General features: G+C 38.3%; 1 protein-coding gene across 10 annotated transcripts in view; it reads left to right on the forward strand.

Moving 5' to 3' along the window:
* Nucleotides 1-15226, forward strand: part of LYST (lysosomal trafficking regulator) — a 200981-nt gene extending 185755 nt beyond the window's left edge. For 9 of the 10 annotated variants that reach the window (XM_047761698.1, XM_047761691.1, XM_047761688.1 and 6 more), the window contains 5 exons: nt 4520-4659; nt 4929-5026; nt 10634-10790; nt 12196-12267; nt 13169-15226. In XM_047761698.1, coding sequence (XP_047617654.1) covers nt 4520-4659; nt 4929-5026; nt 10634-10790; nt 12196-12267; nt 13169-13307 — 606 coding nt within the window. In that variant the 3' untranslated portion in view covers nt 13308-15226. The other variant, XM_047761692.1, reaches the window with a different exon arrangement.
* Nucleotides 15227-15704: the final 478 nt, after the last annotated feature.

The following is a 15704-nucleotide window of genomic DNA, read 5'->3' on the forward strand; positions in this document are numbered from 1 at the left end:
TGCCATTGCCTTTCACCTTCTGAGATCACCCTTCTGTTTCCTTTTCCTACAAATATACTCTAACCTCTGCTGGTAGAGCAGTTGTCTGCTAGTATACTCAGATCATTTGTACCATGTCACAGACACTTATTTAAAAACTAGCTGCTTCTTTCATTTTTTATTTCCCCTTGCTTTTCCCCAAACTTTGAACAGCCTTGTTCTTAGTTTTCCTTACTTCCCTTTTCCCTATAATTAATAATAAAAAACAAACAAACAATTTTTGGTTGCACCCACAACATATGGAAGTTCCTAGGCAAGGATCAAACCCGTGTCATGGCAGCAACCCCAGCCACAGCAGTGACAATGCCAGATCCTTAACCCAGTAGGCCACCAGGGAACTCCTAAATTTTTAATTGTACACAAACACCATATACAGTTTTGGTTAAAAAAAAGATTAGGTTGTCAGTATAGGAGTAACTGTGGACAGCATAGTTTTAAAATAGCAGATCAAAGGTGTAGCTCTTATCGTGTGGATATAGCAAGACGTCTGCTTCTTTTAGTTTGAAGTTATCATAGGCTTGTAAAGTCTTATGTTATCTACCTTCCCCATTTCTTTATTTGCCCAAAAGTAGTTTTTTTTTTCAACTCATGTATAAGGGTTTTTTTCTCCTAAGTATTAATAGTAATAGGTAATCAAGTCATGAGATTAACAGTTATTATGTAAACCATGTCCAAAAATATGGTTAGCTATGTGATTTTATCACTGTTTATCTGAAGGAAGATTACTTGGGTTTTTGTAGATATTGTTGCTTTTTCTTGGGAACCATTGTTTTGGGGTCCCTGAAGCTGCAGGAAGCTAACCTCATGTTCACTAGTTTCCATTCTCCCAACGCATGGAATGCCATGGTTCTAAAAGTACTCATGCTCTCATTTGTGTTGGCTTTAACAGAGACAAAAGACAGGCTCCCAAGTGCCATGTAGGATATGATTAAGTAATGATGAATAAATTGATTAGTTATAAGGAACTATTATCTATAAGCCATTTACATATTAGAGAAGAATATCTTCTAAAAGTGAAAACTGATTTTAAAATAGTTCATCTTGAGTCATTTTTTCACTAGTTCAATAATGTGGCCATATCATCTTTATATTAATGAACACCTATATTTCTGTTCTCTAAATTGATAGTGGTAGGAGAATATATATGCAGTTTATCCAAGGTAGTAATACATCATTCAGGAACATTTTAAGAAGTAGGCAGCACAAGATTACAGTTCTACCCATGGAAATTATTTTCTGATCTGTCAGGGAATCATCTAGTAACACTAACTCTTACAATCTTTTTTTTGTTGTTATCTTTTTTTTAGGGCCACACCCACAGCATATGGAAGTTCCCAGGCTAGGGGTTGAATCAGAGCTATAGCTGCCAGCCTTCACCAAAGCCACAGCAACACCAGATCCGAGCCACATCTGCAGTCTACACCACAGCTTGTGGCAACTCAAACCCACATCCTCATGGATACTGGTTGGGTTCTTAACCAGTTAAGCCATAATAGGAACTCAATATTTGCAATCATTTTAAAATGCAAAGTCTATAAAATTTCAACAGCCACTATAGAGTACCTATCTTGTATTTATCCCATAAATATTATTCATAGTCATAAAGTAAAAAAAAAAAAATGCATACACATGCATATATATATATGTGTTTTAGCCTTGTGGGCATTTGTTAAGTCTTTCAATATGTGTTTACAATAGAATATTGACATTGTCCTTGGACAGCCTTTTGTGAGAGGAATGGAAGATAACAAAGAAGTTCCTGTTGTGGCTTGGAGGGGTTAAGAACCTGACCAGTACCATGAGAATGTGGGTTCAATCCTTGGCTTCACTCAGTGGGTTGAGAATCTGGCATTGCTGCAAACTGTGGCATAAGTCACAGATGTATCTTGGATCTGGTATTGCTGTGACTGTGGCATAGACTGGCAGCTGCAGCTCCAGGTTGACCCCTAGCCTGGGAACTTCATATGCCTCAGGTGCAACTATAAATTTTTTTTTTCGTCTTTTGTCTTTTTAGGGCTGCACCCACGGCATATGGAGATTCCCAGCTAGGGGTCTAACCAGAGCTGTAGCTGCCAGCCTACGCCCCAGCCACAGCAACTTGGGATCTGAGCTGCGTCTGCAACCTACACCACAGCTCATGGCAACGCTGGATCCTTAACCCACTGAGCAAGGTCAGGGATCGAACCCGCAACCTCATGGTTCCTAGTCGGATTCATTTCTACTGCACTACAACGTGAACTCCTAAAAATTTTTTTAATAAAACAAAACAAAACAACAAGGGACAGAACAAGCTGGGGAGTCCCAAGGAGGCCCTTCTCCACAAGTCTGGTCTCTGAGAGTGAGGATGATTCAGGTGGGACCCACCCTTGCCTGAAATTACAGCCCAGTTGGGAATCTCCTGGGTTGTCCAGGATCCTCAAGACTGGACTTCAGGTCAGGCGTCCCTAGACTAGCATGGCGATCCAGTTCACCAGCAGAAACAAGGAAGATACTTGCATTCTATTCCACAGATAGAGGAGTTTCTACAAATTGGTAGTAACAAATGAAAAAACAAGCACACAGATTTACAGATAAAAAATGAATATGTGAAAAAGTTAAACTTTTATAAGAGAAATGCAATTTAAATGACCTTGATTGTCATTTAAAACTTGACAGATTCAGAATTAGAATTGAGTCACAAACTCAAATGCTACAGAGTTCAAGTAGAGAAGGACCAGGCTCAGGCCTGTCTGGACAGGGAATTCCTTGGTCCCAGGGACAGAGATGCATGACCTGAAAGGGTTCTGGCACATCCCCATGGCCCTGTGGGGAGGGTCACAGAGGAGAACCAGAAGGGGCCCAGACTAGGACTCTTGCCCTTGTTCAAAGCCATCGGGTTGCTGTGATTGTGTTCAGTTGAAGGTCACATGTCCTTGCTAAATAGAAGCCACTGCTGCACAGCTTGAGCAGCAGTTGTTCCAAGGAAGAATGTAAAACTAGTATCGCCTGGTCATTTGAGTCTTTCAGTATGTGTTTACATGTGAATAAAACACTGGACCATAAAGCACTTAAAAATAGATGAGCTGCAGCTATCAACTCAGATATGTTTCAAAAAACAATGATGATCCAAAAAGGCAAGATGCAACGGATACGCAAAGAATAACACCATATATGTAAAGTTTATCAACATGGAAAATAATGTAGTGTGTTGTTTATTGTTATAGTAATATGCAGTAGAACCTAAGTTCTACATACATGGGAAACAAATACAGAAATCAAGTTAATAGTAACTTCTGATAAAGGAGAGGAAATAAGATATGAAACAGTACACAAACTATGTAGTGTTTAGTGTTTTCTTAATCTTAAAAGTAAGCTGATTACACAAAACGTTAGAATTAGGCCCTGAGTAGTCAGTATGCAGCTTTTTATTATACTTCTTTTTACTTTTCCATATTTTTGAAGTATTGAAATACCTTATGACAATAAACAGCTAACCTAATGAAAATAAAGATTAGACCCTGTGGACGTCTGTGAGCCAATGTGGACCTTGGAACCTTTGATTTAGAAAACCAGTTCACAACTATTGATGACCAGTACATCGCTGTTGGAGGCATTATGAATCGGTGAAAAGCCTTTGCAAAGTACACTGTCAAGAACTGTAACATTAATATTCACTGATCTAGTAGTAGGATTCTGGAAATTTATTCTAAAGAAGTGACTTAGAGAAGGAACAAAACATGTGTACATGAAGAATTTAATTATGGCATCTATAATTTTGAGAAAATTTGAAACAATTTAAAATGCGTGTCCATAAAAGATATTGAAGCGGAGTTCCTATCATGGTTCAGCAGAAATGAATCTGACTAGTATCCATGAGGACACAGGTTCAGTCCCTGGCCTCACTCAGTGGGTTAGGGATCCAGTGTTGCCGTGAGCTGTGGTGCAAGTCACAGATGCAGTTCGGTTCTGGCCTTGCTCTATCTGTGGTGTAGGCCAATGGCTATAGCTCCTATTCGACCCCAAACCTGGGAACTTCCATATGCTGTGGGTGCAGCCCTAAAAAGCAAAAAAAAAAAAAAAAAAGATACTGAAGTAAATTCTGGTATAGAAACTGTACAGAATATTAAAACACTTTAAAGTAATCTTGAAGATACTGTCAAAAATGGAAAATGCTTCTGGTAGAATGCATAAAATACAAAATAGAATTATTTGTATGACAGTAACCACAGCTATAAAAATATATGTGTATTTGGCCAAAGACTGGAAAAGAATATACAAAAATGAAAAGCTTATTAGTTGATGAAGTTATGGTCAATTAAAAAGTGTTTTTCATGTTTAATTAGTTTTACTCTTTAGAAAAAGTTGAACTTAGGTTAAAAAATGATATGTTTGAGAAGAATGTTTGAGTCACTCGGGTTGCTTTTATTTTTGAGATACAATGCTAGATTACCTTATATCATGGTTTTTATCTTATCCTTTACTTATTTTTTTTTAATTCTAGCCCTCAGAGATAGAAATGGAGTCTCAGATACATCTCTATGGGCACACCGAAGAGATAACCAGCTTATTTGTTTGCAAACCATACAGTATAATGATAAGTGTGAGCAGAGATGGAACCTGCATCATATGGGACTTAAACAGGTACAGAAAAGCTCCAACTCTAACACAGCTAATAGCCCTTACTGTGAGAAATAGATGCACTAAAATGTTATCTTTCCATTAAAAAATTTTAAGCATGAAATACAGGCTTTACCTTTGTAATATTACTGAATTAAAAGATCAATTAGGAATATAGTCAGGAATGCCTTAAAAATAATAGGTACATACATACTGAGGAAAAGCATTATACAAATAAGGAAGTATAATTATATTTAATAACTACATATAAATTCATGTCTTTGGTCTTTCAGGTTGTGCTACGTACAAAGTCTGGCGGGACACAAAAGCCCTGTCACAGCTGTCTCTGCCAGTGAGACTACAGGTGACATTGCCACCGTGTGTGACTCAGGTGAGCTAGCCCAAAACCAAAGCACAGGTGATCACACTAACAGTGCATTCAGCTCACTGATTACATCATAGTAAAACTGTTGCATTATATCTGTCAGGTCCCTTCCAGATCTAAATACTTAGATACTAGCATGCATATCAAAATACAGTAAGGTCAAAGATTAGTTCATCAATTTAAACATCTACCTATGCAAAAGTTAGTATTGTCATAATTTAACTCTTTCTGTTACAAATTAAAGATTGCATTTGAGTTAGTTTTTTTTGTTGTTGTTTGTTTGTTTGTCTTTTTGCCTTTTCTAGGGCCACCTCCTGCGCCATATGGAGGTTCCCAGGCTAGGGGTCTAATCGGAGCTGTAGCTGCTGGCCTACGCCAGAGCCACAGCAGCGTGGGATTCGAGCTGCATCTGCAACCTACATCACAGCTCACAGCAACGCCAGATCCTGAACCCACTGAGCAAGGCCAGAGATCAAACCCGCAACTTAATGGTTCCTAGTCGGATTCATTTACCACTAAGCCATGATGGGAACTCCTTGAGTTAGTTTTTGGTTTTGTTTTTCTATATGCTTTTGCTCCCGCTGTTTTTTGTTTGTTTGTTTGTTTGTTTTCCTTTTTTCTTGGGAAGGGGTGCACACCTGCAGCATGTGGAAGTTTTCGGGCCTGGGAGCCCAAGCCAGAGCAACAACAATGCTGGATTCTTAACCCACCGAGCCACCAAGGAGCTGCTTTTGCTTCTGCTTTTAACTGCTAACTTTGCTACCTTCCTCCTGACTAAAGGAAAAGCATCAGTAGATGATCAGCTCTGAATATGTCTTCTATTTCCTGCAAGAGAGTAGTATAGAATAGGAAATGGAGGTATAATTTGCCCAAAATTTACCAGACAGGGATATACCTCCTAATCAAAGGGCTTGCTTTGAGTTTTTGTTTTTTCTCGTATGCATATTTAAAAACTTAATGCATCCAGTAGGAAAGAACAGTTGAAAAGCTCATAAACTTTCCGTTTATATCATATTTCCATTAATTGAAAGGATTTTGAAAAACTGTTTCTTTTTGTCCTCTCAGTACAGTTATCTTTCACACATCTACAGTCAGCGGTCTTTTATCCTTTGCTTGCAATTTTCATATCATTTGTTTTATTCCTGACACCAAACAGTTCTCTAGTTCTGTAAACACCAATTGGGTGTCCAACAATGCAATTCAGTAGTGACACTAACTAGTTGAAGATAGCACATTTGGGAGTCCCAAGACCCCTCCTGCAGGTTCCACTCACAAAACTCAGTAAAACACTATAGTTCATTACAAAGGATAGACATGAAGAGCCAGAACAAAAGGTGCAGAAAGGTCCAGTGGGTCTGTCTCTGTGGAGTCAGAGTGCACCACCCTCCTGGCACATAAATGTGCTCATCAGCTTTCCTCAGCCTGATGTTCAGGGTTTTTCTGAGGTGTCATTAAGTAGGCAGGAAGATTGAATCCTAGGCCATTAGGAACTGAGCTCAAGCTCCAGGCCCTCTCCCCTCCCCGGAAGTGGGAGGTGCTGTACGTTCTAACTCAGCAGTCAATCAGGTAGGTTTTTCTGTTGACCAGCCCTCACCCTAAAGCTGTCTAGGGCCTCCCCCAAGGAAGCATCTCATCAGCATGCAAAAGACAGTAAGTTAACAAGGGTTTTAGGAGCTCTATTCCAGGGACCTGGAACAAAGTCTGAATATTGTTCCCTATACCTAAGATACCTCTTGGAGTATTGTTTTTACAAAACATTCATTCATTCTTATATTCAAGAAAAGTAATGTTTTCAGTCGTGATTAAAGATTTCAGATGTGAAGTATTTGCCAATCTTAGCCTCCACTTATAAATTAATGTCACAAAAACATGTTTCTTTCCTAGTCATCATCACTAAGGGGAAAGATCTTAAATAGTTGACTTAGGTAAATGTAAGTGTGGGCAATTAATTGATGACTCTGCTAATTGTTCTTCCTTGATTTGTACTTTATCAGCTTTTAGTATGTCACATCAGGAGGGACTCTTGGAGAATAATGCAATGGTTATTTATATAGAGTTCTCTACTATTTGTGTTTTGGTAACACTTGGGAGTTAGGACTGAACCTGAGGGAGCTGTGAAGTTAATTACCTTCCTGCTGCCAGTAGTGATTTTTATCTGTGACATTATATCAGCTAGTCATATGGGAACAAGAAACCAAGGGACTTTTGCTCACAGTTACCAACTCACTAGTAGGATGTTGAGGTCTCCCCAGGTAGTATGCACTGTGTGATAGAGTAACAGCTAGAACTTTCTTTCTGATTTGAACAAAAAGGGCTTCTCAACTTGTTTGAGGCCTCTTGATGCATATATAAGAAGAGTCTTAAAGAGCATTTGGTATCTAGAAAGCATAATAAGAATTTTTTTTAAAAAGAGGACAAATTTATGTTTAGTGACCCAAATTAGATTTCATTCTCCTATTCTCATAGTCCAAGAAGGGAAGAAAGTTATCAGATTTAGCCTACCAAAAATCTTGAGAACCATCCAAGTAACTTTGAAATCAAAATTTAAGGTAAATATATATATGTGTGCATCTCTCTTTGCATATATGCATACACATATATAATCTCAAAAATTTCTGTATTGGGGCTGAAGATATGCTGGCAAGCTCATTCCTCCTGATCCTAATTTCCTAGGACTTATCATGGGATGTGGCTTTTATAGTGATAATGGGAAATTTATCAAACTGTGTAAATATTGTAGCAGATGGTTTCTGTATATTTTTAAATTGTTCGCCACTCTATCAAAATATATACATTTCAACTAGGGTTCACAGCCTGATCCTGTGTTGCTAGTGGCACTATAAAGATAATATAATATTCAGAGCAGGGGTGGTTCTCCAATTTATTTTAATTTTGATGAAAATGTATAGGAAGAATAAAGATTTTTTTCCAGAATGCCCAACTTTCTGACTTTTAGTTAATAAATTATACATGAAAGCAATGTGGCTAATAAGGGCCTCAATTTTTTTGTATATATACTTACAATCTTTGGCAGATGAGTAGTTGGTTTTGTGGTAGACCAAGTTTGGGGGTGATCTTCTAGGGTGATTTTTTTTTTAGCTTTATAATGATTTTTATTTTCCCTTATAGCCAGTTTACAGTGTTGTGTCAATTTTCTATTGTACAGCAAGGTGACCCAGTCACACATACATATATACATTCTTTTTCCCACATTATCATGCTCCATCATAAGTGACTAGATATAGTTCCCAGTGCTATACAGCAGGATCTCATTGATTATCCATTCCAAAGGCATTAGTTTGCATCTATTAACCCACATTCCTAGTCCATCCCACTCCCTCCCCCTCTGCCTTTCTAGGGTAATTCTTTACCTATCAGGTTTTACATCATACTTCCAGAGGTGCAGGACTACATTTAAATGTTCTTATTTTGAAGGACTACACCATGCAGTAGCTATGTCTTACAGTTACCAATCAGTATCTTTTATGGATATATAGCCAATGACTTAAAAAAAAAATGGGTACCTTACTATCGCATCTGTTACTTTATTAAATATTAAATGTTAAATTAAAAGAGCCTACTTATGTAAAAGATGAGTTTGTCGTCTAAATCATATTTCTTTAGCATATTGAGTTTCCTATATCTTAATTCTTTATTTGGATAATCTCTCCTAATCAATATTCTACAAGGGAAAGTAGACCATTGGTCATTTTTTTAGACTCTGTGTGTGTGTGTGTGTGTGTGTGTGTGTGTGTGTGTGAGTGTGTTAAAATATACTTAACATAAAGCTTGCCATTTAAATCATTTTAAAGAATACAGTTCAGTGGCATGATTAAGTTCACAATGTTGTGCAACCATCACTGCTATTTTAAAAACTTTTTCATAACCCCAAACAGAAACTCTATAACCGTCACTCTCTATTCCTCCCACCCCGAGACAGATCCTGGTAACTTCTATTCTACTTTGTATCTCTATGAATTTGCCTATTGTAAATATTTTATATAAATGGTATCATATAGTATTTGCCCTTTTGTGTCTGGCTTATTTCACTGTGCATAACATTTTGTTTGTTTGTTTGCTTTTTTTTAGGGCTGCACCTGTAGCATATGGAAGTTCCCAGGCTGGGGGTAGAATCAGAGCTGCAGGTGCCAGCCTGCACCATAGCCACAGCAGTGCAGGATCCGAACCGCATCTGCTACCTACACCACAGCTAATAGCAACACCAAATCCTTAACCTACTGAGCAAGGCCAGGGGCCAAACCCACATCCTCATGGATGCTAATCGGGTTGGTTACTGCTGAGCCACAATAGGAATTCCTGAGCATAATATATTCAAGGTTAATCCATGTTGTTGCGTATGTCAGAACTTCATACTTTTGTGGCTGAATAGTATTCCATTGTATAGATATACCACATTTTGTTTATCCGTTCATTTCTTGATGAACATTTGTGTTGTTCCTACCTTTTGGCTGTTGTGTATAGTACTGCAACACACTAGGCATTTTGATTTGTGATATTTGAAGGTCTTTAGCATATCTTTAGATAAAGAAGTATTTCCAATATTTATTGCTTTGCTATAAAATATGAAATGTTTTTATTGCCTAAATAAATTCTCTATTTTTATTTTAGTTCTAATAGAGAAAATTAAGTGTAGTAACACACTGTGTCATTCAAACTTTTATCATGCCTCTTAATCTCTCTCTCTTTATCAGTATGAGAATATTTCTCTCCAAAGAAGCCTGAACACATCACCATGAATTTATAGAGAATGGCAAGCAAGGGTTGCCTCCTCCACCCCTTGGAAAACTACAAAAGTTTGGTTACTCATGGTCTTTGAAAAGAAAAGATTCATTTAATAAGAGACTGATTTATAAGATTTAATCTTAGATATTCTAAATAAGCATTTTGTTTTTAAGAATTAGTTTTTAATTCAACTTTTCCTGTAACTTTTTTTTCTTCAGAAGTCCCATAAGTCACTTCTTATAGTGTCACAGAGTATTTTCTTCTCTTTTTGGAGATTGTTTAGCTTTCTCGATACCTTCAAAGTCAGAGTTGGCAGATTGTATGCTGAAATGTTATGACTACAAAAAGATCCATGAGGGAGTTCCCACTGTGGCTCAGCAGGTTATGAACCTGACTAGTATCCATGAGGATACAGGTTCAACCCCTATCTTCTGCTCAGTGGGTTGAGGATCTGGCCTTGCCATGAGCTGTGATGTAGGCCACAAGCGAGGCTCAGATCCATTGTTGCTGTGGCTGTGGTGTCAGCTGCAGCTCCAATTCAACCCCTAACCTGGGAATTTCCATATGACTCGGGTGCAGCCCTAAAAAGAAGGGGAAAAAACAAAAAAAGATCCATGAGAAATTTACCTCGTTGCTCTACATTGTAGATAATTTTCTTTTCACTAGCCATTGTCTCTAGATAAATATGCAAACTCCGTGTGACATAAAATGTAGTAATTTCACTTCAGTCTTCAGTCATGAGTCGCCTCTAAACTTCATCAGTAAAACAAAGATGCTGCTTGTATGTCAGGGCTGCCCCTCTGGGGCCCAGCATGGAGGTTCTGTGACACCTACACTCTAGTGACCTGCCGGCTGATTGTGCCATTTCAGCTGGCGGGGGCAGTGACCTCAGGCTCTGGACAGTGAACGGGGACCTCGTTGGACATGTCCACTGCAGAGAGATCATCTGTTCTGTTGCTTTCTCTAACCAGCCCGAGGGAGTATCTATCAATGTGATTGCTGGCGGATTAGAAAATGGAATTGTCAGGTAGGAGGAGTTTTGATTTCTTTGTGGGCTTTGTTCATCAGGACACAGCAGTTTCCAAAATCAATGTTTGCTGTCTCAACAGATTAATGTTTAATATTTAGAGATTCAAAATCACCTTTAGATAGCAGTTCTTCAGTTATTTCTGTTTTTTTTTAATTTTTTTAATTAGAATATAGTTGATTTACAATGTTGTGTCAATTTCTGCTGTACAGCAAAGGGACCCAGTCATATAGATATAGAGATATAGATATAGATATATATATATACACACATACATCATGTTCTGTCCAAAGAGACTGGATATGGTTGCCTGTGCTATATAGTAGGACCCGGTTGCTTATCCATTCTAAATGTAATAGTTTGTATCTTCTAACCCCAAACTCCTTGTCCATCCCACGCCGCCTCCCCCATGACAACCACAGTCTGTTCTCTACATCTGTAAGTCTGTTTCTGTTCTGTAGTTAGGTTCATTTGTGTCACTTTTTTTTTTCTTTTTAGGTCTGCACCTACGGCATATGGAAGTTCCCAGGCTAGGGGTTAAATCAGAGCTGCAACTGCTGGCCTACGCCACAGCTACAGCAACGCAAGATCCGAGCTGCATCTGCAACCTATGCTGAAGTTTGTGGCAACACCAGATCCTTAACCCACCGGTGAGGTCAGGGATCAAACCCACATCCTCATGGACACTTAGGGTTCTTAACCCACTGAGCCACTATAAGAACTCTGTGCCACATTTTAGATTCCACATATAAGTGATATCATATGGTATTTGTCTTTCTCTTTCTGCCCTCTTTCACTTAGTATGAGAATCTCTAGTTGCATCCATGTTGCTGCAAAGGGCATTATTTTGTTCTTTTTTTATGGCTGAGTAGCAGTTATTTCTGTTTTATTTGTAAATAATAAAGATAGCTTCCATACATTTTTGAAATTTTATATTGTTTGTTGACTATAGGAGATTAACAATATGAAAACATAAAAAGATAAATTTTCTTTCTCCCCTACTCACCCTGGCCAAACTGCCCAGAAGTTAATAGTTACTGTTAATCATTTATTGTATTTCCTTCTGGATGATTTTTTTTTTTCCCCCGCGGCATATGGAGGTTCCCAGGCTAGGGGTCTAATTGGAGCTGTTGCTACCGGCCCACAGCAGAGCCACAGCAATGCCAGATCAGAGCCACATCTGTGACCAACACCACAGCTCACAGCAATGCCAGATCCCTAACCCTTAAGTGAGGCCAGGAATCAAACCCGCAACCTCATGGTTCCTAGTTGGATTTGTTTCCACTGCATCACGACGGGAACTCACCTTCTGGATGATTTTTAACAAATAAACACATAGGTTAAATTTTTAGTGAAAGAAACTTTAATTTGCATGATTAGATGATGACTTTTTTTCTTCCTCTAGGTTATGGAGTACTTGGGACCTAAAGCCTGTGCGGGAAATTACATTTCCTAAATCAAATAAGCCTATTGTAAGGTAAAGTCTCCCCCCCGCCCCCATCTGTTCGTCATAATATGCTCTGTGATTATATTTTTATCAGAGAGATAGTAAAGAAGTATGTTATGGGTTCATTAGGAATCACCGATCATTTCTCAGACACCAGGACATCGTCCAGGGCCCTGTGGCAAGAGAAGGTGAAGTGCTTATCTTCCTAGAGTTTAAAACCTGAGTCAGGAGCTCAGAGTGTCACAGGAAAACATGCCAGATAGCACCCATGGAAGGCCTCCTGAAACATAGAAGCTATGTATTTTTTCCTTTCTTTATTGAAAATACCGTAATGGTGATTGATAGCTGCAAGGGTGTGCTTGACAAGATTGATTAACAACCGGTCCCCCATGGCGTCGGTAACAGATTTGACTTTAAAGACTCAGTTGGAAGTGAGTGATTTAATTTCTGCTTTGTTAAAATAAACTTCTGTTTAGTCCACTAAATGTAAAGTTTAATGAACCTAAATTAATTATTTATTAATGTTACATTTTTACCCTTTCCACTTTCAGGGAAATTCAAATAGCTCCATAAAATAATCATCATTTATTTCTATAGAGAGAGAATGTAGTACTGTTATATCTTTTTTAAGTTTCCTATATCCAAGTCTTTGTTAAGTAATAAATAAGAAAAAAGGAAAAGAAAATATGCAAAGAAGGAACCGAATGTACCTGGTTTTAGTCTGTATCACCTGGTTAGAATGAGCGTCACAAACTTGCCAGCAGAAACTACATTAAAATTACAGTCAAAACCGATGAGTTGTAGACAGTCATTGTGTCTGTCTCTCTGCTCCCGTAAAGGTATCTTAACCTCCTTACATCATTTCTATATGATCGCCATATGCCAGTACAGTCTTAGACACAATGTACAAATGGGATTTTTTTTTTTACAGCCTTACATTTTCCTGCGATGGCCACCATTTGTACACGGCCAACAGCGATGGGACCGTGATTGCTTGGTGTCGGAAGGACCAGCAACGCTTGAAACAGCCGATGTTCTATTCCTTCCTTAGCAGCTATGCCGCTGGGTGAATGAGGGGAGCTTCGCACTTCCAGAGCTCTGTACCTCCAAGCTGGACTTGCAGACTTCGCCTTTTCCAGGAGGGCGACTCCGAAGACACGGATGACCAAACAAACCACCCAAGCAACGATAAAGACTGTTCATCTGCACAAAATTCTGCAGCCTTACAAGGTCCCGAGAGGAAAGTTCTGCTCTGATTTACTGATAATCTGGAGGGTCGTATCAGTATGCGCTAACCAGCAAGATTCAGGTCTGCCACGGTAAATTAAAGTCAGATTCTTAAAGGTTTCTTCCACAAGGAATTCTAAAGAAAGGATTTGTAGCATCTCTCCTTTTTCTACTTTCTGTTATTTCCTATCTTCTATTATTCCAAAAAGGCCAGTAGAATTTAAATTGGTCAGCTGTTTATATAAAGTACTCTGAAAGATTGTATCTACAGAGTTTTCTGCCAAGATAACACACCCACACCCACTCCCCAAAAAAGGAAAGATAAAGATGAAGAATTCAGAATTTGATCATTGCTTTCTTCAAGAAGTATATAACTCAGTAGGTGCCTCTGCACCAAGCGTTTTTTGGAATATCTGAATATTTGAAACTCATTGTTGGGCAGTTTTTGCCTGTTGCCTTCTTAGCTCAGAGTAGAAGGAGAATTTTTTGACTGCCACAAACAAGAACACACGTATCTTTGATTTTCAGACATATTCTGTTTCTTCCTTAAAATCCTCCTTAAAACCTGTAACACTAGATATTGAATATCCTTACTTGAGTCACTAAGATTTAAACAAATGATAATTCTTTTACTATCTACAGAGCATTGAATACTTCACAATTTGCAGTAGAAAGCCTCCACTGCAGAAAGAGTTTGCACAGATATTGCTAATGCAGTCCAGACAAGGCAGTTAATCTAATGTGCAGGAAGAGTTTTCTTGCCCAAAACAGAATTACAAACGAAGAGGAGATGGCTCACAGTCTTTATAGGAGGTAGGACTGTTCTTTCAGGAAGCAATTTCCTCCATTTCTACTAACCTGTACCCCTTGAGAATGCTAGGAACAATAGAAAAATCTAAGTGCACTCTACAGCAAACTCACATGCGATAAAGACAGAATTCCTAAAACCCTGGGGTAGTCTATCTCTGTCGTGATATTATGGCTCTATTTTGACTTGGGGTGCTGCTTTATTGGCTTTGAAAACACTGTAAAATAAGCTCAGTAATGTTACCGTGAGATAAAACATGTACTCCTGCCTAAGAATACCTTGCGTGTTTGTTAATGGAAATTTAATTCATATGGTGTTTACAGAACTACTTTTGTAACTTCCAGACTTTCTGAAACATTCTGCTTAAAAACTGTATAAAATACAATTCCAAAGTCTCTGCCATCAAGATAAATACAAGAGGAAGCAAGTGGCCATGTAAGCTTGTAACCTTCAGTTGCATTGTATGTAAGACCACCTCATGGGCTGCATTTAGATCATGGTTTGCACAGATTGGGTATTAATTCTAAGGTCCAAAGAGGTGCAGAGATGAGATTATTCCTATTCACGTTGAAGTGATTTGCTTTGTAAAAAAAAAAAAGAAAAAGAAAAAAAATTGCAGCTATTGTCTAGCTTTCATTTTTCTACTGCGAACTTTAGTCTCTTATTAGAATAAGGTTGCTACTCAGTCTTTTTTTTAATGGCTGAATTTCATCATTTAACTAAAGAGAAAATATGCAAAATAACTGGTCTTGTTAAGAGTGCAATATTATATTTTTATGTAAAAATAAAAATTAAATTGGGGGATTATTTATTCAGCATGAAACTTAATATGAATATGTTTGAAACACTTCATAATGTGCATGTTGTAGCAAATATTTCTGTAAAGTGTCACAAGCTGTGTTATCTTTGTATACACTGCCACTTCAAATTGGGAATAAATTTCATAAAAATAGATTTAAGCACCTGTTCTTAATACAGTATAAATATTATGACCACATTTCAAATTGGTGGCTTTTTTTTTGGTGATCCAAATAGTTTCTCTCTTTAGCTCAAGTATATATTTATGGCACTAGAAAAGAATGACTTTCATTATCTTTCAATGTCTTTGTGAGACATTGTATATTTCAGTCTTTACAACTTTTATTTATTTATTTTTGTCTTTTTAGGGCCACACCCATGGCACATGGAGGTTCCCAGGCTAGGGGTCCAGCCCAAGCCACAGCTGCCAGGCCTACGCCATGGCCACAGCAACAGCAACACCAGATCCAAGCCTCATCTGTGACCTACGCCACAGCTCACAGCAACGCCGGATCCCCAGCCCACTGAGCAAGGCCAGGGATCTAACCTGAAGCTGCATGGTTCCCAGTCAGATTCGCTTCCCCTGCACCACGATGAAAACTCCACAACGTTTACAATTTTTAAATGGAGTTTA

The sequence above is a fragment of the Phacochoerus africanus genome, chromosome 15, assembly GCF_016906955.1.
Source record: "Phacochoerus africanus isolate WHEZ1 chromosome 15, ROS_Pafr_v1, whole genome shotgun sequence".
Lineage (NCBI taxonomy): Eukaryota > Metazoa > Chordata > Mammalia > Artiodactyla > Suidae > Phacochoerus > Phacochoerus africanus.